The 25,120-nt window shown below is 35.2% G+C and overlaps 1 protein-coding gene across 7 annotated transcripts in view; it reads left to right on the plus strand.

Annotated features, from left to right (window-relative positions):
- Positions 1-25,120, plus strand: part of DMD (dystrophin) — a 991,087-nt gene that overhangs the window by 580,998 nt on the left and 384,969 nt on the right. For all 7 annotated transcript variants that reach the window (XM_018084043.3, XM_018084032.3, XM_018084034.3 and 4 more), the window contains 3 exons: positions 9,703-9,878; positions 22,786-22,933; positions 24,918-25,067. In XM_018084043.3, the coding sequence (XP_017939532.3) occupies positions 9,703-9,878; positions 22,786-22,933; positions 24,918-25,067 (474 nt within the window). The remainder of the gene's footprint in view (positions 1-9,702; positions 9,879-22,785; positions 22,934-24,917; positions 25,068-25,120) is intronic.

Genomic DNA, 25,120 nt, shown 5'->3' on the forward strand with positions numbered 1-25,120 from the left:
CTGGCTAGGTTTATTTGGTTCTGGTGCTAACCTAAGTGAAATTTCAGACAATACTTTAGTTTTACCTCCCTTATCTCATTGAACCAATACACATAGTTTGTTTCTACTGTTGTAGTGCAAGGTCATAATGCAATGATGTATAACAGGTAAATTATTAAGCAAAGCTGTACATGGTACTGAACACCATTTTACTTGCTTTACACTCAAAGCTGTGTGTAAAGAGTTGAAAACCTAAACTGATTCATCCCCTTACCTACCACAGTAATTTTCCACTGGGAAGCCACTGTTGTAGACAGTAATTTAAAAAGAAAGAGGTAATACATACAGCCTAACTATCAAGTTTGAAAGGAAAAAAGGATGATGAGGCACATGTGTTTATTCCAGTGCTGCCAAGTTAATTACTAGAGATGATAATTTCCAGGTATAGATTCCATAGGAAAGCAAATTCAAGTTTTCTAGTTTTTGATGCATAGGAGATATATAAGAAATAGCTTGGGTTATGTAAGGGTCTGGGTAGTTCTATAAGAATCAGGAAAAGTTGTGAAATCATAAAAGTGTAGTAACTATCTGTTTTTAATAGAGGAAAAATAAACTTGTTTATATATACCAGAAAAAATTAAGAACTACATTCACACTGTGTTGGAATAAAATCACTTATTTAGCTAAAAAAAAGTATTCATTATATTAGGGTATATCCATCAGTATTACTGATGTCCTTGAAAACTGAAGACTAGGCTATGTTTGAAGAAAGTAGGCCATGTTGTTATTTTTAATATACTGGGAACTATGATGTGAGTAGTTTGATTTGTGATAGGAGGAAAGAGATTGAAGATGGAGCAATTTTTCTTATCGTTGACATTGTTTGCTCAGTTATAGCTTTGCAGAGCAGGTAAAATATCAAAAAGTCGCAAATATCAGAAATTGCAAATGAACACGGTATCAAATCAGGCCATAGTCACAACTTTCTACTATTACGTGTAGAGGTAAATGGAAAAGTTTTTTGACAGAGGCTCGTCTTTACATTTTGATGCTACATCAATATGGAAAATAATATATTTTAGTGGCATGCATCTGTGCTGAAAAATCAGGGTGTAGATTTTTGGACTCAAAGTTCAATTTTATGTGTTTAACCTGAAGCATTATAGTTAATATGCAGTAGCAGTGGAGTTTTTGCAGAAAAAATATCTCTTCTTTCTCCCTGCAGTATTTCCAAATCAGTTCTAAAATTAAATTGAATTAATATACTTATAAGAAGCAACTGTGTAATTTAGGTTAGAAACACAAAGTAGACCTCTGGTTATGCACTTTACAGTTTAATACTGAAATGACTTTCATCACAATTTTGTGTCACATTAGGAAGCAACATGAAATGTGAATTTAAAGGAATATGGCCTATTTTAACAATTACATCTCACTGTAAAAAATAGGAAAGTGATGTTCCTTTTTTTAAAAAAAAATTTAATTATCTGGTGAATATCTTTATAAAACCAGAAGCAGTTTGATTGCAAAATTTCAGCATTTGAAGACAAATACTGTTTATCTAAGTAGTTTTTAAGAAGGTGACTAAATTGCCAAGGTCAGCTGTCATCTGAACCAATAATATATCTTTTTTTTCAATGCCTCTAAGTCACAGAGAGTGTTTTGCCCAACCAAACCTGCTCCATCACTCCCCTCCTCAGCTGGACAAGGGGGAAGAAAATATGACAAAAGGCTCATGGATCAAGATAAGGACAGGGAGAGATCACTTACCAGTTACCATCATAGCTAAAACACACTCAAATTTAGTAGGTAATTGGATTTATCACTAATCAAATTAGAGCAGGGTAATGAGAAGCAAATCCAAATCTTAAAACACCTTCCCTCCACGCTTCCCTTCTTCCTAGGCTTAACTTCACTGATGAGTTCTCTACATCCTCACCTCCAGCTGTGTAAGTGGATGGGGAATGGGGGTTGCGATTAGTGCACCACACGTTGTCTCTGCTGCTCCTTTCTCCTCAGAGGGAGAACTCCTCACACTGTTTCCCTGCTCCAGCATGGGGTCACTGCCACTGGGTGTAGTTCTGCACAGACTGCTCTGTTGTGGGTCCCTTCCATGGAGTGCAGTCCTTCCAGAAGAGACTGCTCCAGCGTGGTTCCCCTGTGGGGACACAAGTGCTGTGAGCAAACCTGCTCCAGCAGGGGCTCCTCCCTCCATGGGGTCACAGCTCCTGCCAGGAGCCTGCTCCAGCACAACTTCCCACAGGGTCACAGCCTCTTTTTGGGGATCCACCTGCTCAGGCATGGGGTTCTACACATGTTGCAGATGATCTCTGCTCCACCACGGACCTCCGTGGGCTGCAGGGGCACAGCTGCCTCATCATGGTCTGCACCATGGACTGCGGGGGAATCTCTGCTCTAGCACCTGGAACACATCCTCCCGCTCCTTCTGCACTGACCTTGGTGTTTGCAGGGCTCTTGCTGTCACATGTTCTCACTTTTTTCTCCTACTGCAATTGCACAGAATTTTGTTCCCCTTCTTAACAAAGTTATTCCAGAGCTGCTCCCACTGTTGCTGATGGCTTGGCCTTGGCCAGCAGTGGGTTCATCTTGGAGTCGGCTGGCGTTGACTCTTCCAGACGTGGGTGAAGCTTCTGGCAGCTTCACACAGAAGCCACCCCTGTAGCTCCCTCTCTATCAAAACCTTGCCTTGAAAATCCAAAGCAACTTTGTAACTTTTTGTCCAAACAAGGGTAAAGGAAATCATAGACAGATTTTTGAAATGTCTTTGGGCAGGGGTAGGAGGCAGCTTTTAGACCCATAGCAGTCGCGTTCGGAAGATCTTCAAGAGCCAGTATCAAGTCATCCAAAGGTCCAAGTTGGATCATTCTGAAAAGCTAGGAAATTGAGATGAAGTTGATTAATATGTTCAAAATACTTTTATTGCAGGAGGTATATGTGAGGGAAAATTTCAGTTTTCAAACCTTGACTTCCTCTTTCCTTTTGTATCCCTGTGGATTTAAAGGTATGAGAAATTTCCATTAGAGGAAGAGACAAATTCAAGTTAACTTTTTATTATTACAATGAGTGGGGAATCAGATCTTCTCACAAACCAGCTTGTCACCTTGGTGAAATTCATGGTAGTAAGTCTTACTGGGTGATATGTGCCTCTCAAGAGCTAACTATGCAGAGAAATTCATTCAGGGAAATTCAATAAGAAAAACTGGAGATGCATTTGGAATTATATTTGATAGTGGTACAGACAGCAGTGCTGAGGTGTGAAATTACTAGGCCATTAAGCAGACTACTGCTTTTTGAAGGACAGCAGCTTAGACTGAAGAATTTGTATAGGTTAAATAATAAAATTTCAGCTTTAATGCCTTGTCTTATGAAGAATGAATTTTTTCACTTTCTAGAGGGAAGAGGTCCAGTCAAGGGATAAAATCTGGAAGATATTAAAATTTTCAAAAAAATCTGGGACTAGCTGATTAGAAGCTTTCAGTGGAGTATGAGAAGTTGTGTATCTCCATTTAATTTTTTAAGCTATACAATTGTGGAGTAACTTTTTACTCAAATTTTTTTGTGAATAGTATCAGTCATAGACAGTAATGCATCTGGGGCAATACTGGACTTCATGTCTTTCTAATTAAACAGCATCAAAATATAGGAAAAAAATAGAGCAGGATAGAGTAGTAGTTTTCTAAGACTCTCCAACAAAGCAGTTTGCATAACAAATCAAGCATTTTTTAATTTTCTTTATAAACTATTTATATAAACTGTGGCTTAAGCCATAAATTTATAATTTTATTCAAAATGAGAATGAAATCTCCTTGTAATTTTAGAGTATTTATTGTTTACTCAGAAAACAGGTCTGTGGCAATTCTCTTTTCCTTTGGTTTCTCTTGTACAGCTGTACAACACCAGTAATACTGACTACATGAACCTAGGTCTGCTTTATAGGGAGAATCTGCCCAGAGCCTACTGTCACCTTTTTCAAATGCTACTCTTGAACAGAGTTGATAGTAATATTAAATCTGTAATAATGCCCATAATTTATTCTAAGAATAAAACACTTTGTTTTAAATTCTTGTCAACTCCTTAACAAACATTGCCTTCCCTCTTTACTGTTTTTTCACCTCTTCCATCTCTATCATCTGTCCTAATTTTCCATAATTCGTAATAAAAACACAATAATGTAGTGCACAAAAAGCAATAAGATTGCACAGCTGTTTATCACAAAACAGCTAGAAAGCAACATATACTCTTTGTTGATTGTTTTAGTCCTACCAAAGTGTTAGCGATGTGTCTCCAGATTAAATCATTGGGATTTAACTGCCTAGAAAATTAATTTCTCCCTTATTTCTAATAGAATCTTGAACAGAGGTACATACTCTTAATGGGTAAATTCATTCTGGTAACCAAATGCTAGCAAATTGTTTTGGGGATAGTTTTCCACCAAATGTTTTCACAGTTCTCTGATTTATGTTATTACATCTGAGTAGACACTTATGTCAACCGTATGGCTTTATACAATTCAAAATAGAAGAAATTTTTATGTAAATTACTGAAGAATAGCACATTAATGTTGAATTTAAGACTACAGGTTTCTGAAAGTGGTGCATAGTACCTTTACACGCTTTTCTGGATCTGTACCTTACCCTAAACAAAGGAAAGGCAGCACATTATTTTTCACTTAAAACATTTTGTGACCATTATTTTTTCTGACAGAAATTAGCTTGTTTGTGGTATTTCTTAGTGTTGCTGCAGGGCTTTTCCATAACAATAAATTATTGTTAAGTACGTTTATCTACCACAATGAAAAGAGGAAAGTGATCCTAAGATTGCTCAAAGAATAGTGTCTGATTTAGTTTAATGGTAAAATGCTATTTCTGTCAATGAAAAGAGTAAATGAGATTGCAGAAAGGGTTGTCTGATGTATGTTAAAGTTAACTAAGAAATAACAAATAAGGCAAAATGATGCCATTCAGGTACCCTCTCGTGTAAGTGGTTGAGTCTTCTGATGAATGTTTAATTTACATGGTACGGGCAAAGCAAGCAAACAGATTTACTTCAAATCCTCATCCACTCATTTGTTTGTTTGTTTGTTTTAACTTATATAAGGAATCTATCAAAAAAAATATTTTCTCTTTTTGTCATAGTGCCTAGTCATTTGTCATGAGCATTGTGAAAGGAATCAGGAAAAAAAGTGGCAATTAAGAATGTGATGATGTAAAATATTTGAAATTGCTTGGTGAGTTCTTTAATCAATTGTATAAGTTACTTCTCCTTATCTACAAAAAGTTTAATCATAGTTCCCTCGCAATGAGCAGGGACATCTTCCACGAGATCAGGTCAGTAAGAGCCTTGTCCAGCGTGACCTTGAATGATTCCAAGGGTGAGGCATCTACCATCTCTCTGGGCAACCTATATTCCAGTATTTCACCACTGTCATTGTGAAAAAACTTTTCCTTCTATCTCTATAGTGAGGTCTTTTCTGAGCTTGTTTTTTTAAAATATTATATAAACATATAATTTTAATTAAATTTGTTTGTACACTCTGTTCATAAAGAGATTAGAAACTGCATGATTGCAAGTATGGGTATCTCCAATGGCCTTTTAAGTGAGTTGGGAATCCAAAGGGCAATGTGCCCTTTTGTTTGCCATTTCTGTATGAAGGAGTGAAATGCCAAGTGAAACTACAAGAAACATTCGATGTCAATATTCCTTTTGTAGAACCATAAACCTTTGGGCCATGGGAGGGAAGGCTGTACAGGCTCCCAGCACCTTGCCCTCATGCAGGTTTGTGGTAAGGATAGAGGGGAAGTTAATAGGAAACTATAGGTTAATAGGAAACTATAGGTGCTGACAAATTTGAGATACGATATGTAAGCTGTGAAAAGCATCTTTGTGGTTAACAGCTCTAGGATGAGTGTGTAAAAATGTGACTTTTAGCAAAACAGTTAAAAAAACTTTGTTCAGTTCAAAATGCTTAAAAAAACCCAACACCTAAATCTCTTCATGGGAGGCTGTGCTTTTTACAGTACCCACTATCAACAAAAATCTTTTTCATGGTCCATGGAATCTAGACAAATTTCATCAGCACATGTCTTTCTGTTTAATCACGTGAAAAGTGTCAGATGCCTAGAATACTTGGAAAAAATAATCTCAAATTGGGTTCTTTATGATGATCTGAAATGCAGATGGCCAAAAGCCTTCTGTTATAGCCTTCTCTTATATTCTGGTGGAAGTTCACACTTCTCATTCCTATGCATCCTTTGCAAGGTTCCCATTTCAGGATTAAGGATCTTAAGTTCCAAGACTGTCTCTGCAATTGAGCCAGCTATTTTCTTTTTTTACTTTGTAAGTAAAGCCTATTACATAATTTTGTGGGATAAATGAGAAAATTCCCTTGTTTAATTTTTTGTCAATTGAAATATGTGTGAAAATCATGTACTTGTTCCTTATGTGTGTGTGTCTGTGTGTGTGTCTGTGTGTGTGTGTGTGAATGCTGGGGGAGGAAGAAAAACTAATTTAAGCTGCTGTTAACACAGGAAAAAGGCTCAGAGTATTTAAATGGGCTTTTAATTAGCATTTCAGTTTATAATAGTATACTGATTGGTCATTATTTCTGTCATTTAGAAAAGGTGATGCAGAGATAACAACTAAATTCTAAAAAGTTTCCTTCTAAAAACTCTGGACTTTCAGAAGTAGAATTTCCCTTCTTTGTTCTCCTTGCCTTGATCATCTATTCCAAATGAGTGGGCCTTCCAAATAAAGGTAGAAGCTTTGTTCTGACTTATTTTTTTTTCAGTAAGTGGTCGTGCTGGTTTTGGATCTTAACTTCAAACAGGCACATGCAATAGCACAAAGGTTTCAGGTGCCTTGCTGGAAAAAAAGGCACTTATTGTAATATATTTTTCCTCAAACTATACATCGTTATGATTTACCCATGTAATGCTCCCCACTGCATAATGCAAAGGCTCTAGTGCTAAAATCAGTGTGAAATACAGTGAATGTGTACAAAAGCTAGGTATTCATTTTAAGCTGGGCATTACCAATACTGAAGTGTGTAGTAAAAGGGCCAATTCAGACTCACAATGGTAGACAATATTTGCATTTAGGCAAACTACTTGGCCATTACCGCTGTTTATTGCTAATAATGAAATCATGTACCTGAAAATAACAGTTGGACCAGGTATTATTGTATTAGTGTGCATCACAGAAAGAAAATAAAATCTGATACCTCAAAGCAAGAGGTCTTCTCTGGGTCTTAGAAGATCTTCCAGTTTCTGTTACAATGGTATCTTAAAAACCTTACATATTCCACAGGCAAAGCAAAGTGTGCTGGGACACTGTGGGCCAGCAGGTGCTTGATGCAACGTGACTGGACTGTCACATAGCTAGCCAGGATCCTGCAGAAAAATGGTTCTCATCCTATCAAGACATAATAAAACAGTATCCAGATTACTGCCACGTTATGGTCATCACTGCTACTTCTTATTCTGAAACTGTGGGACATGAAAGTAATTTGGAAAAAAAACCCCAACATCAGCAGACCAGTTTTTACTGAGAGGAATGTAAGAAAGGAATAATTTTGCGGGGGATTCTCCTCTGTAACAACCTAAAAGAAACTGTAGGAAAACCAAACAGAAAGTATAGTAAGAATAAGTTAGATCTCAACAGAGCAAACCTCTGCCTCAGCTATGACTCCTGTCCAGCTAAATGCCACAGCAACCTACTGACATATTCCTCTGTGTCCCAGAGTCTGTTGCTGTTGGTGTTCAAGCTGTCCATGTAACATCTGTGCAAAAGCTGAGATAGGGCATGCAACTGACTCCCTGCAGTTTAATGAATTAATAATAGCTGGCACCTGAGTTTTGATTGTCTTAGAACAAATTGACTTCCAGAGTGGTTCGGTTTGTGAACTTCAATCATAACCTCATGACTGAAGATATATGTCGAAAAAAGCATGAGAAGTAGTTATGTTCATCTTTTACATTCTTTTAAAGTGGTATCCTACCAGTTTTAACTGTTTCATGGACAAATTTTATTTAATGTTAATATGCAGATTTACTGACAGGCTCTGCAATTTATGTTACGCACTTAAAAAGAGAAAACAAGCATATAACGTTTTTGTAGGGTGTGATAGTGCTGAAGTATTTGGTTTCTTCCAGAAAAGATAGATTCAGAATTTTACTTGAAAGCATTTGTATGTAGGTAGGATTTAGACACACTTCCTGAAATTGTGAAAACCTATCGTAAGTATGAATATCACAGTGGAGATTTTTTTTTTCAGTTTCTGTTTATTTTAGCAGTAAACCATTGAAAGTGATTTTACACTTGCCTGGTTGTATATTTTGAGTAATTGAAGGGAAAAATACTCATGCTCTACTGATGATTAAAAATATGAAAATATTTATTTATTTATTTGTTTGTTTGTTTGTTTGTAGGTATTGACTTTCTTAAACAGGCAGGCAGTGTTAAAATCTAAGCTACAGATTCAGAACAGTGTTGTAAATGTGAGGTAAGATAGCTACAGGGATAATTATTTTTAAATCATAAAAGATGTAGAAAAATGTTTCCCCATGCATCTAGTAAAACTTGAGAATTGCCCATTTTGGTTATTTGTGGTAGTTTTTAATTCTGTTGTGTAAGTAGAGACATTGTAATACTTTTTCTTAGAAAAAAGTTCCCCCCAGTCTTGTCAAAAAACAAGACAAACAAACCAAAGACTCCAAACTAACCAACCAATAACAACAAAATCAACCTCCCCCAAAAAAAAAAAAAAAAAAAAAAAAAGCCAAAATTAAAACAAGCAAACCCCATAAAGAACCCCAAAACAAAAAAATCCAAAACAAAACCAAAAATTCCACAAGTGAATGGATTATTGGGCTTGTTGCAACTGGAGAAAAATGTGTTCTTTAATGGAATCAGAATATTTCAAACTCCACACCTACCTGAAAGGGGATTGTAGCCAGGTGGGCATTTGTCTCTTCTCCCAAGGAATCAACAGTAGGACAAGAGAGCATGATCTTAAGCTGTGCCAGGGGAAGTTTAAGTTGGATATTAGGAAGAAATTTATACAGAGAGAGTAATCATACATTGGAATGAGCTGCTCAGGGGGGTGGTGGATTCTCCGTCCCTGGAGGTTTTTAAGATGAGACTGGATGTGGCACTTAGTGCCATGGTCTGGTAACCATGGTAGTGTTGGATCAAGGGTTGGACTTGATGATCACAGAGGTCTTTTCCAACCCAGTTAAAAAAACCAAAACAAACCAAAACAAACCAACAAAACCCCCAAACAAACAAACAAAAAAACCAAACCAGTCTCTGCTTTCCTGACATTCCTTATTTGAGTTGATAGCTAGTAGGGACTCCCCGCACGGTGCTGTTCAAACCTGACAATGCTTTGTAGGCTGTTAAATAAATGTGGTGTATACCTTTGGGTATGTAGAAGTATATTTGTTCACAAGTTTTGTTTATTAACTGATGTGCACAGTATTACTGCAATGATCTCGAGTAGACAAGAATACAGGAGAGGATAAAAGACTGTAGAGGTACTGAAAGGTACTTGTTACAAAATCATGAGATGTCTTTCTGTCTACTTATCTTTGGATTTTTCATTTGGAATTCAGAAAAGAGCAAAAACTTTCACCTCTTTCCATCTGGCCAATATGCAATGAAGCGTTTTTTCATGGATACGTGTATGTGCTGTGTATTTTACAGGAGCTTCAGGATGGCATTGGGCGACAGCAAACTGTTGTCAAAACACTGAATGTAACTGGTGAAGAGATTATTGAGCAGTCATCAACAGCAGATGCTAAAGTGCTGAAGGAACAACTGGAAAGTTTGAATACCCGGTGGCAGGAGATCTGCAAACAGCTGGTAGAGAAAAAAAAGAGGTAGGTTAAAAGGGAGCATAGAAGAAAAATATTGGAAATTACTTTTGGTTATTTTAGATTTGATTCTTGCTTAATATTTCAGAGGAGTTCTCAAGTTCTAGAGTTCTCGTGTATCTAAGGAATTACCAGTAATTAAATTTCACATCCACTAAAATTTGTCATTTTTTGTTTTGTTTTCTTTGCTACCTACTCCTGTCAGTGACTCCCCAGTCCCTTCCAAACTCCACATTTTTATAATTTCACTCTTACTGTTTAAAAAAACCCACAAATGAGCATACATTATTTCTTGATTTAAAAATAGCACAGATTGGAGCTTCATTTACAGAATTTACAATTGACTTATAACCTTTCCATTTGATTGTATGTCATTAAAATAGATCTCTGTAGTACTAATAATACATTAGCTAATTGATACAGTTAATCCTAATCTAATTCACTTATCATAATTAATACCATTAACATCTACGTTTCATAGCCTGGATAAAAAGAATGGATTGCTCAATTTAAGGGTATTTATAATCACTTTCACATCAGTTTGTTTTTCTCATGCAGTCACAGGAAGCTGGAGTGTTTGGGTTACAGATAGTGCAAAAATGGCTTTATATCTTTAAAAAGAGGATTTCCAATTTTTTAAAAAAAATTGTTGCTGTTTAAACTAGGTTTTGTAAAAGCATATGCTCTTAACCTAGATGCTAGGCCTAACTGGATATGCCATTCTGCTTTAAAATACAGTAGAAAAAAGAGGTAGAGCTTTCTTCATCCATGTTTTTAAAACCCAGAATATTCCTTATAGAGGTACATTAATGAATGCTAGAGATCTACTGGAAGAACTGGTAGTGTGCAACAAATTTTGTTAATTCTGATTTTTCTGTTCAGAGCCACGGAGGGACGAAAGCTGTGAAAATGTTTACTAGAGTCATAAGGGAGTGTCCTGAAAGGTTATTACTGAGTTTAATCATGATCAAACCTTCACTTGGGACATGTTGGGCATTGGAACAGGCTGCCCAGGGCAGTGGTTGACTCACCATAGAATCATAGGATGGCTAAGGTTGGAAGAGACCTCAAAGATGATCTAGCTCCAACCTCCCTGCCATGGACAGGACACTTTCCACAAGATCAAGTTTCTTAGAGTCCCATCCAGCTTAGCTTTCAACTATTCTGGGAATGAGGAATTCACAACCTCTCTGGGCAACCTGCTTCAGTGCCTCACCACTCAGAATAATTTCTTCCTAATATCTAATCAAACTTTCCCTCCTTCAGCTTAAGGCAATTCCTCCTTTTCCAATCACTACATGCCCTTGTCAAAAGTGTCTTTCCAGCCTTTCTGTAAGCCTTCTTTAGGTATTGAAGGTGCTATAAGGTCTCCCCAGAGGTATTTAAATATAGAAATCGTACTTAGGGACATGGTTTGGTGGTGGACTTAGCAGTACTGAGTTAATGGTTTGACTTGATGACCTCACAGGTCTTTCCAATCTAATTGATTCTGTGATTCTGTGTTAGGGAAGGAGGTGCAACATGTAATCTACAGCTGTCAGAAGCTGTCAGAAGCTTCAGGGATGCCTTAAATAATTCTTTCTGCTGTATTTCCAGGTGTTGATGGTACTGCAGCTTTTTACACAAGGGAGTCCTTGGCCTTTATTTGTCACACTAAAAGCTGTTCTTTTGTACATTGGAAACCCATCTGTGTTCCTAAGCATTAACTTGTTGTGTAAGTGCCAGCACTTACAAAACAATAACACATCATTTTAATAGCCCTGTAAAGTTCTTCGGCAACACAGAAGAAAGAGATCGATGGTTGAGCTTTGTCTGAGACTATAAAATGTGTTCCAGTTGTGGTTAAGATTGGTTTTGTACAATCCTTCATTTTTCAGTAGAAATGTCTATCTGAATGCTCTTTTGGCTCAATGGAGCATTAGCAGGATTACATGGAATTTCTTGGCACATTCTATATTTTAAGGAAGGCTATGATCTGTTAAGTGGGAATAGTACAGTTATGTTCCCTAGGTAAACATAAACACTTGCACATGCAAGTCCTTTGGTCTGTTTAGTGTGTTGACTGATTGATTTGTTTTCATCTGGAGTGACAACTTGTATAATTTCAAGGACCATGATTGCAGAGACCTCAGTTAGTGAACTTTGCGTGAATAAATGCATTGCACCAGCAGGAATACTGATAGTGTTTTTTTAAACTGATATAAATGTTCTTGGTCTATTTTAGTAAGATTTTTGCATCAGGATGGAGGAGTTTGTGCTTCTGTTCATCACCCAGTCTTCCTGGCTGTGTCAGAGCCAGGAAATGCTTTTTTATTCCTGGTCTTGAAAACAGATTCTACCCCCAGCTTAGCTTAGCTGCTGCCTCCCAGTATGTTTGTTTTGTTTGTGGGTTTTTTGTTTGTTTGTTTGTTTGTTTTTAAATTTTATTTCATCTTTTTACTCTCACAGACTGGATTTTCAAAGGAAAGAAACCTATTTGACAGGAATAAGTGGTGTGTTCTATCGAGTCCTCAATTATTGATGATCCTGGGCATGAAAAGACAATAGGCTTATCAGCTGCACAGTCTTTATATAGCCATGGTGTCATGGGATTTTCATGTCTCTTATGTTTGACATCTTTTAGTTTTTCATTGGTTGTCCTAATTGGGTTTGGGGTACAGTCAGGTTCTCTCTTTTTGGGACTTGAAACCTGTGTCATCCAAAGTGCTCTAATTTATGATTAAGATCAAAGCATGATCAAAGCACACAGGGCAAGTTGAAGGAAGTGACCTCTACTTGCAATCCAAAAGAGTCAATATAGTCACAGCATTGCCCAGTGCATGTGTTTGCACCATGTCAAATATATTCTAGTATCTTATTAGAATATAAATTACAATAAATGTGGGTCAAATAACATATGAATCCCTTTTTCAGAATAACAGACTATTAAAAAAAAACACAAAACAAACCCAACTACTGAGTCAGAATGCTTATATTCTAGATCATGTAAGTTTTCATAGTCTTTTAATATTTGCCTATCTTTCCTAAAAAATAAAATATTCATGGTTAAAAGAATTTTATTATTATGAAGGGGGTGCTAAGATGTTTTTTGTCAATTTTGAAAATGAGAAAATGGAACTTTAATGGAAGAAGATATTGTTTTAAGAGAGAGCAAAGCGGGTATAATATATTTTCTTTTTATAATTTCAAAGAAAAATAAAATAGTTTTAGAAACAACACTTCTAACATTTAGAACCTTCTTCAAATCAGAAAATAAAACTGTCTCAAAATTTTTAGTAGGTTTTATGTTTTATTTTTTGTAGTCAATACATTGTGCTCTGCTTTCAAAGTTGTTTTTGAGTAGCTCAGAGGAGTAGTGATCTATTAAGTTTTTTTGGCTCAGCAGATCTCAGGATAAAGAAACTGGAAAAAAATAGCAATTGAATGGATTCCAGAAGTGAAATCTGACACTGATTTCATATTCAAATGTAATGTTGCTAAGCATTATTTAAATGACAAGGAAATTTTAAATACTGTAAATTCTGGTTTTGCTGCTTGCTCACCAACATGGAAGAAATTGATTTTTATAATCCTGTTTACAGGTGAGGCATCAACACTCCATTTTGGGCATCCTTCTAAAGCCCATAGCTCATATTTTCAAGACTTTAAAGATCCATTGTGGGATGGAGGGTGTAGATTACAGGAGTAACAGAAAGCAACAGACAGTATTTTTGTAAGATGCACGAATGTGAGAATTTAGTTGAAGACAGGAGGTGTATGGTGACATTTCCAAGGATGCTGATGACATTAAACCTTAGGTAGTCAAATGCTGAGTTGATAGTGGGAACTCCAAAACTGAGCAGATGGGCAGATGATCTTCATCAGAGACAAATGTGAAGCAATGAATATGTTTTAGACAAACAGATCATACCATGCTTAGATGATGGTGAGCTTGTTACAACTCAAGAAAGTGATCCTGGTTTTGTCACTGACAGTGTTTTCAGGCGCAGGATGGAGTGGTTGCATCAGTAAGGGTATTATGAAAAAAACCCACCAACAAAAAAATGTTGATTTGCTGATATCAAATGTTGTGGTGTGCTCAAGTTAGTTACTGTGTGCAGATCTCTCTGCATGTCAAAGGGACTTACAGAAAGTATAGATGAAGGGGGACAGCTAAAATGTCCCAAGGTTTAGAGTAGCTACACTGTGTGGAGAGACTAAGAAGCTGGAGATCTTCAATCTGGAGAGAAATCTTGGGAGGGATATGACTGGAGTTTACGAAGTCGAAGTGATGGGTAAACCAAATGTGGAACAACATGTTACCTAATTCCTCAGTGCCAGAAGTAAAGGTTACCTGTTGAAAGTGTAAGAGAGAGTAAAATGGATTTAAGATTTACTTTGTAGTTTCTGAATGTCTAGGGTATGCTGGCCAGAGAAGGTTAGGATGGAAATTATTGTGACTCAACTCTATATGATGACAGTGGATCCTGGGAGAGTATGAGGTGCATGGAGTAAAGAAACTAGCCAGTCTTCTGTGTTCCCCTTAATTCCATCTCCTATTAGCAATGTTGATGGCACTCTGTTGGGATAGCTTTTCTCACACACTCAGGCATTTTTCAGGTTCTGATGCACTGATTATATTTTGAGTAGGGGAGGAGGAATTCTACAAAATTGTTTTGTCAGTTTTTCTGAGGTTGCTGCTATTTATTCTGTATGAGAACATAATATTAACACTGCATTGATAAAGAACCCTGTAAATTCAAAATATTTTCTGTAACCACCATGAACCCTGTGGTTGGTTGACTTGAAAGGGGAAGATTGATATGCGATATAATTCCAAGTTTCAACATGGTAATACAGTTTTCATAAATAATTTGAAATAAATATTAAACTACCTGCATAATAAGAACTATAAACCTGAAACTGATCATAAGTTCACTACACACTAATATTAATCTCAGTGATAGACTGGCAGATTTAATGAATGAAAATTATTTGGACCACAAAGGTCAACTTAATTAAAAACAGACAGGAAAATAAAACTAAATCTCAAAACAATTTGAGGAATCTGTACTACTCTTCAGTGAAAAGAAGCTTGTTTTAAGTTTTAAAAGGTCAAATGCAGAACCCAGGCAAAGCACAATCTTAAAATTGACTTTGAATCTCCTGTCTTTGGTGCTAAAGATCAAGAGGTTATGCTTGAGTTATGTTTGTGTAGGATGTTATCTTTCACTTGCCTTTATGTAAGAGCTTCAAAACTATAGAAGTTTGAATTCAGTGTTTAAAGTTTCTCTATCTTGCAGTCTAAGCCATCCAGCTAAGAATTAGGTGAGAGTGTCATTTTATCTTACTGCAAACTTTGAAATAGGCAGTTGAATAAAGTGGAACTTGATTGAAAGTCTGATACACTGATAGTTAGTAAATTGGGAATTTAATTGAGGTTTTGTTAGCATTTTGCTGCAAGTGGCATGTTTTGGAGAAGTTTGTACTCTGGAACAGTGTTACCCAAACTGAAATGTGCACTTTAGAGACCAGGGGAAGTCTCAATGACCCTTTGAATAGATGCTACTAATCCTTGAACAAGGATGGGAACAAAAGTGTCTGCTTCTCTCCCTCTTCATAGTCCAGCAATCATTTTTAATACAGAATCCTCTAAACTGCACCAACAGAAGTTGTCTCTGCCTTTTTGTCCCCTGAGACACATCAGGCCATGTCATGCTGTGCATGTCTGCGCTGAGACACACCACTGGGACAGTTGAGTTTTGGATGACTTTAGGATGCAGTGGCTTGCCATATCCCTAAATCCCTGTGTGCCCTTGAGTGCCTGGGTGGCAGCAACCCAGGGCTGTGGCAGCAGTGTGGTGCTGCACCTTCAGTCCCACTGCAGGAACACACGGCCAGGGAGAGCTGGTCAAGGGAAAGTACATGGAAGGAGAAGCAACATCTCAAGTAGGAGCTTGATAAGGGGAACACTCATAAATGAATTGACAGCCTCATAACGGTAGTGCTGACTGGTCTTTTTGTTTTTCACCTTTGTTAAAAATTTCTTGTGCAATTTTTGAGAACAGATGCTTGGGAATTAGATTCCTTCACTGCTTCAGAAGTAATCAGTTTGGAGTTTTTTATTCATCACGATCCTGACATTTGTTAAAATTGGGTTCAGTTGAATGGAAGAGAATTTTTCATTATTTTAGCTGCAAATACATTTACACTTTTAATGAGTTTGAACCTGCAGACTGCCTGTTCAGATCTCTACTCAAGCGAGTCTGAAGTAATTATGGAGAGAATGACAGAACAAAGGCTGTTTACCAGAATACTTCCAAATACTTTCCTGAATGTAAAAACAAGCTTTTTGTTCTAAATAGAACTAATTGTTATAAAGTGAATATAGTTTTTAGTATTTTTCATACTGTATCTTCATTAAAGTATTCTTTTTTTTTCCATAGCACATTAGCTAAAAGTGATTGGTTTCCTTCACCTGAACACTCTGTATATTGAAGGCTGTGATTAGCTTCTAGTTGCAATTTAAAAACTGTTTTAGGATGGAGAGATTTCATGACAGTTAAGTCAATAAATGTATTTTTTTTTCCAGAATATAATCAGCTACATATTGAATTTTTCTGAATTTTTTTTTTGACTGTTCAGATTTCTTATAATGAATGACTAGAAAAGAATCACTGGTATAAATTGGTATTTACAAGTAGTTTAGCTAAACTTCTTACTGTTTAGTATTTACATCTAAATTCAAATTTTCTAAAGTTTGTGGTATTTTCATTCAATTATTTGAAGTTCCTTACCTTAATGAATCATATTTGCACATTCTTTAGAGAGAGAATGGAAATTAATTTTTCCTCAGTAAATATTTTCTCTAAATTGTTGTTACTATTTTGGTGGCCTCTCATGTTCTTAGTAACATCTACTAAACACATTAATTCCTAATCCTAGAAATACAATAAATACAAAATCGGCAGCTGAATGTTAGAAAATAAAAAGACACAAAATATTATTGGACTTGCACATGGAAATATGAGTCACAAGTGTAGATCTGTTCTACTCCTATGATTACATATTTTATTTCTATAGCTCACATCTCCCAAATAAATCCAGCATCACTTATGTGCAGTTACAAACTCTAAACATCTCATGTGCTTCACAAACTATTTACAGGTTGCTATGGTATTGGTACCACATTGTTGGCTATGGAGAAAACACATGAGCTGCAATATGCATTCCATGTGGTTTCTAGACACTGCAAATGAAAATACAAGCTTACTTGAAATAGGCTATGAATGTTTACATAATAGTTAACAAATATAACTAAGGATTAATTATAGTTTGGAAAAAAAAATCTTTCCAGGTTATTTTGGGGACTTCCATAAGAATTTGATGTTGATTCAGTTTAATGCTGGTAGGAAAACTAATCTGCGATCAATGAAATATCATATATACAAAATGCTGGTAGGAAAACTAATGAATTTACTACTTAGTATTAAATACTGAATATTAATATATTTGCTTCCAGGGGTATAATTTATATAAGATTCATATAAACAGCTGTGCAGTCAGAATAGTTGACCAAGGGACACTGTGAATTTAAAAATACAAACATAAATCTGCTATGTTTTAATACGGAAATATGTACTTCTCTGCTATAGTTCGAGAATTTTCCATCAAACAAGATGGGTTATATTTCAGTGTTAATGAAATAAACCTTTCACCAACAGAGAAGCAGTTTCAAAGTTCTTTGGGAACTTAGGCTGGTTTATAAGGATAAGGCAGTAGTGTATAACAGCATGCAGACCGGTGCTGGAGATGAATCTACCTGGCTCCATAGGGCCAGCTGCTAAAATGAAATCTTATTCCTCAGTCATCTGCTTCTCAACAAGACACTCCCAGCTGCTTTCTTGAGAGCTGCTCTTTCCATGTCCAAGTCGACTGATGGCTCTTGTTCTTTACTCCAGTTTTTTTTAGGCTTGGATTTGGAAGTCCATACTCCCTAAATTACAATTAACTGTTAATTTTTTCATTGCCATCATAAATTTAAACACCTAGAAATTACATGTGTCTGTTGTTCCAAATGTAATTATGGTGATGGAAATCAGCTTGTTCAAAAAGGTGTAGTCAGTCACTGAGTTAAAACTTTTAATTTGATTAGCTGGTTCAGCTAACACAGAGTGCTTTATTTTACTGTCTTGCATAATATGACACTTGTCATGCAGGATGTTATTTATAATAGAAGTAACGTTCTAGCAGGTCAAGAACGAATTGTAAAGTAAATTATAAAGTGCACCTGCATTTCTCATTAATTGCAATGGACCTTTTAATTGCTACACTATACACTGTTCCTGACTAGAATAAAGAAGTAGATCTTTATGGAATGCTTTTTGTTTCTGAACTCTGAAACCTTCTGTGCATGTGTGTATACATACATATGAATTATATGTATGTGGGGGGATGGGGTGCATACATGTCTATGTATGAAACATCTCTAAAAGAATTCCTGGAAAGTCTTAGGTTAAGAACATCCCCATCATACTGAGCAACATTTAAATTAGTCATCAAAGTTAAAAGAAAAATAAAAATCCTTCCTTCATGATAGGAAAAGTTTAAATGTTTTAAGGGTTGCAGCTGAATTCATAAGGGTGATAAAACTGACAGTGTACTTAAGATGAAAAAGGAATCTTGCCAATTACTATCTCTTCTAGGAGACAAGAAATCTTTTTGATTTCTCATTCAAAATACTATGCAGCTCAATAATTTTGCTCGTGGGTGTATTGAGCTGAACGCTATGTCTTTTCTGTGCCAGAATTAAAGTATTTAAACTTGTATCTTTCTCAGATACATCCTTAGGGTACCATCACATAATGTCTCCACTGAGCTATGCACTTTATAAATGAGTAGAAGTGAGAGGAAATTAAAAAAATGAAGCTGTTCCTGAGAGCTTAGGTCTCAGAGAGCCTGACCAGGTTGAGGAACAGAGGTTTTATTATGTGGTTCACAGTTTAACATTGGATGATGATTCCCAGATTTCCATAACTGGAGCAGAAAAAGACACTGCCTCAGAAAGATTCAAAGTTATGGTTCTGCTTTTAGGATTACAGGGAGTTAGTTTTTCTTTATTTTTAGCATCTGCCTCAGTTTCACACAAAAAAGATATTTTGTCTGGTTTTAGATAACCTATTTTGGCTTAAGATGAGCATTTGACCTCTTTACCATAAACACTTCTCAGTGAAGAACACTGTAATAAATATAATGCTATAAAGTTGGTTCTTCTCTGCATGTCCTGTACAACCACAATGGGTAAGTTTGTGCATCAGGAAGGTCCAGAATTTCTGGCTGCATAACAATACTTTATAAGAGATTCAGAGACTAGTACATAGAAATATTAGTACAAGAAATACTAGAGTCCACCTGCATCAGGACTTTTTGTTGATCTGGTCGCATTTCCAGAAATCCTGGGTAAACAGCAGTCCCTGAAAACAGTCACTCAGAATTCCATTAGAAAATCTAAAACAAAACCAAGAAAGTAGGACTGTTAATTATTTTGCTATTTATGGTGTTCACTTTTTTATGTATTTGTTTGTATAAATGTAAGTATATGTGTGCATCTATGGGTATACCTATATTTTATATATAAAGACATAAATAGTTTTGGAGGGGTTTATTTTCACAGTAAGTCTCATCTCCTTTTTTCTCTAAAGAACAATTTGGCACTAGTGGCTTGTGTTTGTTTAATTCTAGGCAGTTACAGAAGAGTAACTTGTTTATGAGCTTAGAAAAAAAAAGAACATTGGTGACCTCATATGTCTAGCAAATATTAGAATATACTGTATTAAGAACAAAAGCAAATAATCTGTTCTAGATCTAAAGCAGGAACTCGATCTAGAACTGTGTTGAGAGACTGTTGAGAGAGAAATTTGCCAAATGTTTCAGCTTATATATGTTAATATATTAAATATATTATATAACAATTTTAATTATTTAAACAATTATCACTTATCATAATAAAATATAATATTACAGTTAATTAATTTTTAAATCCAGCATTTTCATGCTCTAAATGTAATTATGAATATTGACTTTTGGGTGTTAATGATTTTTTCTCTTTGGTAAAGGAGGCTGAGGGAAGATCTTATCACTCTCTACAACTACCTGAAAGGAGGCCCTAATGAGCTGTGTGTCAGTCTCTTCTCCACAGTAAAAACAATAGGACAACAGGGAATGGCCTCAAGTTGTGCCAAGGGAGGTTTAGATTGAATGTTAGGAAAAATGTCTTCACAGAAAGCTGTCCATGGAAGTGGTTGAGTCACTACCTCTGGAGGAATTTAAAGGACATGTAGATGTGGCTCTGGGGGAAATGGTTGGGTGACAGACTTGGCAGTGCTTGGTTAACAGTTGGATTCAATGACTTTAAAAGTCTTTCCTTGTTTCTAATCAATTTTATGATCCTTGGCTGGTGCAGAGGCTTCTCCTTTCTTCATTTTCTAGTTCTCCTGAAGACATGGCATGTTTAGGGCAGCCAGGCTGTGCGATGTTCCATCTCACTAGTGAGGTCTGCTCAAGAGTGTTGTATTTGATACTTTGGTTTTTACTCTCTTACTTCAGAAGGGGGACTGTAGACCCTGTAGAATACTTATTCATCTAGTATAATGATGCTCATCTTGCAAAGATGCCTTGTTAAGGAAACATAATAAACACTAATAAGATGAAATACAGGTAAAGTCCTAGCAAAAGTTCTGTTAGTTTGCAAGTTTTGTAAAAGAATAGTTTAGTTGTACACTCCTAGTTTGGGTGTTTTTTTTTTTAATAATCAGCATTCCTAGCACAGAACTCTTTACTCTCCTCAGATCTAATCTCAATCTAGACAAATTTCTTGCCTATACCATGAGGTCAGATGTTTATTTTTCTGTGAAATAGAACATAATTTAATTCAGCCTTATGCTTATGCCCCTCTTCGCTAGTACAGTTTTCAGTGCTGACCAAATCAGACTTCTCCCATTTTACACTGTAACCTGGATGATGTTATTTAAAATGAATTTTAACAACTCTTATTTTTTCTTCCTTTGTATTCACCCTAAGCAAATGCTTTTACTTAAAATATTAAGGAAGTAGCTTTCTTTCCTTGTAAATCAGTGTTTCAAATGCAGAACACTTATAGTCACTTGAATACTTTTATTCTCTGGAAATTACAGTGAGGGGAAAAAGAGTCATATAAGATTTTAATGACAAAGTTTTTTCTAATATAGAGTGAAATGTTTTGGTGATTTGGATGCACAAACATCTGTCAGAGAGGTACTGACTGTTGGAAATTCTAAATTTTTATTCTGCTTGAATAAAAGCCTAATCTGTAGTTTCTGAGCTGTGTGTAAGACTCTGTGTGTGTATGCATGTGTGCAGGCAACTGTGTCAACCAACAACTGTTTTCAGTACTTTTTGTTAAATGATGTGATACTGACACTTTTTCTTGATTCAATTTTGCCTGAAGCTTAGTCCTGTAACTTTTCTAAAGAGACTTCTTTGCTTAAGCTGGCCATCAGAAAACATAGTTTCCTAAAAAAAAAAAAATCCAAAAAACCACAACAAAACAGACATCAAAAGAAAAAAAAAAAACCACCACAAATTCGAAGAAAGGAGAGCATAGTTCAGAATAGATGTTGTTCCAGGTAACTTCTCAGTGTGTTTTGTGGGCAGTGACCATCATGGTAAGTATGGGGCACTAGAGAAAACTCATATAATATTTCTTCTTTAATATAATTTTGCATTCAGAAATAATATATTAATAATAGTGACCTTGATTCTTCACTGTCATGTTATGTTCTTAAATATTAATACAACTTTTTATTATGTATAATGTAAGACTAACCTCTCAAATTCAGTTGGATCTTGGAAATAACCATAACAATTAAAAAAAAAAAACAAACCAAAACTAATAACCTGGCTTTACATCTTTTTCTTTGATCTCAAATAATCTTAACTAAATAATAACAAAAAACCTCTATTATTATGTAAAAGTGATTGTTTAATTTAATTGCTAATGATTTATCTTTTCATACAGGTAATATTTAGTGTAACATCAGTTTTGTGAATAAGTTTGATGGATAAATTATAAGCATATTATATAAAACATAATTTTTTTCTTCAGATTGGATCCACTCATAATGTAAATCCCGAAGGGTTCACATTCTGTCAATGCTCTTCCCTGCTGCTCTTGAAATTTTTTTGCAGGCATCTCTTGGTAACTTGGGAAGCTTTTGCACAAAAGTTCACATCTCAATATATTTATATAGTCATGGTGAAAATAACCCTACCTGACTTTAGACACCTGCAATGTTTATGTTTTGGATGAGAAAATGAACAGATGAGTTGTAGATTGAGACAAAGCAGACATCTGAAGTTATGTGCTGTGCATAAATCCTATCGTATTCTTTATTATGGACTGCAAACCTCACCTACTTTTTGTGAATTCTTGACTGGAATGCTTTACACAAACTATATGACACAGTCACTGAAATATTTTTTAACTCAATATGTTCAAGTGAATCTATGTCATTTGTTATAGATCCAGTTTGGTAAAACTTGATGTTAGAATCCTTAGTTGCTGACACTCGACTTCCCTGCTGTTAGTTCACACAAAATTCTAGTCTAAATAATTAACAGTTCTAGGTTCTGGTGTGCTTGTTTGCTACCTGTCATATGCAATTTGGAAGCTGAATTTAGTGATGTTACAAGTGATACCTTGAGCTTTTATTTTAAAATACATTTCTTGCCATATCAAAAGAGTGTTTGTCTGATAATTTTGATATGAAGAAATCTATGGCACACATAAAAATAATATAAATGATAAGAATTAATTATGCCTTGTGTTTCAGTATGGATAAGCACTTCAGTATAAAAATAAGTTTATAGAAACATTGATTTCAAATTTTTATTACAGACTAGAGGAAGAAAAGAATATTTTATCAGAATTTCAAGAGGATTTGAACAAGTTGATTATATGGTTAGAGGAAACAGACAGTGTTATTGGGATTCCCCTTGAACCAGGGAATGAAGACCAGTTGAGAGACTGCCTTAGTAAAGTAAAGGTATTGTAAGCTTTATTCTTAATGTTCTCTTACTTTATGAATTCTACATTGAAGAGAATTAAAAACTATTTTTTGAAAAGGTTTCTCCCATCAAATACAGCATTCATTTAACATTTTTAGATAAATCAAAGCAGTGGAATTTCAAAACCCAGGAACAAATATATACTGATCATATTAAAACAAGAAAAGTTATGGAAAATATACTAAAAGGAAAATATCTGTCACTAGGCAATTAATCATTATCTTTTTCATCCTCATTTCTTAGTTCAGAACTTGACTGGTTTATATGTACTACATTTCTCTATAGGTGTCTTGTTAATGTTTTATGACTTCTCACTTGTTAAATGGTATTCAGTATTTCATAAGGGGATCCAGAATTTTATGAATAATTATAAATGTCAACTCATTAAAATATTACTGCAACATTTTCTAGACTGAACATCTAGGTGACTTATTTTTAAAAATGCTTTAACACCCCCCCCCATTAGAATATTAAATATTTGTTTTTTAAAGGCTGGAATATTTTCATTAATAAGTTGGAACTTTGATACTGCTAATAAATATATTCAACAGAAGTTGCTCTGTTTAGTTTTTTGAAATGTGTTCAATAAAATGACTATCTTTTATAATTTGTACAATAATAAATTAAACTGTAATTGGAAATTGCATATTACTTATAGAACATATACCTAAAGGTTTCCTGTTCTCTCTTGAGTATAAGGACCTAGTTATACTTTATGTCAATCCAAGCTAAACAAATTCAGCAAGTGATGTATAGAGCATTAAGGAATCAGAAGAAAACTTGTCAGCTTGTTCTATCCTTCTTTCAACAAAATCTGAAAAAAAATTCCAAAGGATTCTTTAGTAAAATTCTATCTTTAATTTTCTTTTTAAATAAAAAAAAAATAGAATAAATAGCATTTGAGGAAACAGAAACTTTACCATGTGCTGAATTTTTCTCTCTGACTGTTTAGCATAAGATGTCAGTGAGTTGGTCAGAGGATTTGTGAGGCTCTGTCTCTGTTGTTAAAGATATTAGACCCAAGGCAAAGAAATACTTACAAGGGGTGTTAGATGCATCTTATCATTTGCAGACATGATTAAAGGTTTAAGGTCTAAATTGATTGTTTAGAACCATGAAGGTGCTCCACTCCTCATATATACACAAATATTTCCTAATTATAGTATTTCCAAAGGATATATAATCCAAAATTAAAGGTGGTAAACATCTCTTATTTGTATCTTGTTTTTACAGTACACCTTCTTCTGGAGCTGCACAAAAGGGAATACATCCTAATACAGTAAATAACAATTCTTTGGCTTGCAGCCTGGCTAATTTCATACCTACCTGCCTATGTTAATAATAAAAAACAAACAAGAAAAAAAAAAGAACAAAACCCTCAAAGAAGATTCTATGAGCTACCTTAACCTTACTTGATATGTTAACTTAGTTTGACAATATAAGTTTTCAGTGACTACACACATGATGGAGAATTGAAACATTTAGATGCTGCCTTGCATTCTTTGGCTTTCATTTTTAGTTTTTTTTAATGAACATACATGAACAATCTTAATCAAGAGGTTAGACTGGAGGGCTTTTTGCCACATACCATCTGTGTGACTGTTCACAGCATGGAACATATTAAAACCCTTCTCCAAAATACTTGCTCCTCACCATATTAAAAGATTATTAAAATTCATATGCATGAGGTATTGAGTGTTCAGAGCTAGAATTTATAATGTAATAGTGATTAATACCTTCAGGAAACCTATATTTTGCATTTAGGACTCTCTTTAGGCTTGATTCACTAATAGAGTCTCTTTTGGGTTTTTTTTTTTAACCTTCTACATTCAGAAAGCAACAGTTATTTTGCCTTGAATTGAGTTTATTCCTTCAGCTGATACACAAATCGATAAGGGTGAAGATAAGAGAGCTGGAAATTCTGCCACAGTTCATCTTAACTGCTGTATTTGTCTGTTCCAGTTAAGAGTTGAAGAGCTGCCGCCCCACAAGGGAATACTGAAACGATTAAATGAAACTAGAGGAATAGCACTTGGAAGTGCATCACTGAAGCCAGACAAAAAACATAAGCTTGAGAGTACACTGAAGGAGGCTAACCATCGTTTGTTAAAGGTTAGACATATTACTGTTATAACTGTGGTGTAAAATTTTAATCTGCAGTGAAT

Source organism: Manacus vitellinus, unplaced genomic scaffold (genome assembly GCF_001715985.3).
Source record: "Manacus vitellinus isolate BGI_N305 unplaced genomic scaffold, ASM171598v3 scaffold_7_pilon, whole genome shotgun sequence".
In the NCBI taxonomy this organism is placed as follows: domain Eukaryota; kingdom Metazoa; phylum Chordata; class Aves; order Passeriformes; family Pipridae; genus Manacus; species Manacus vitellinus.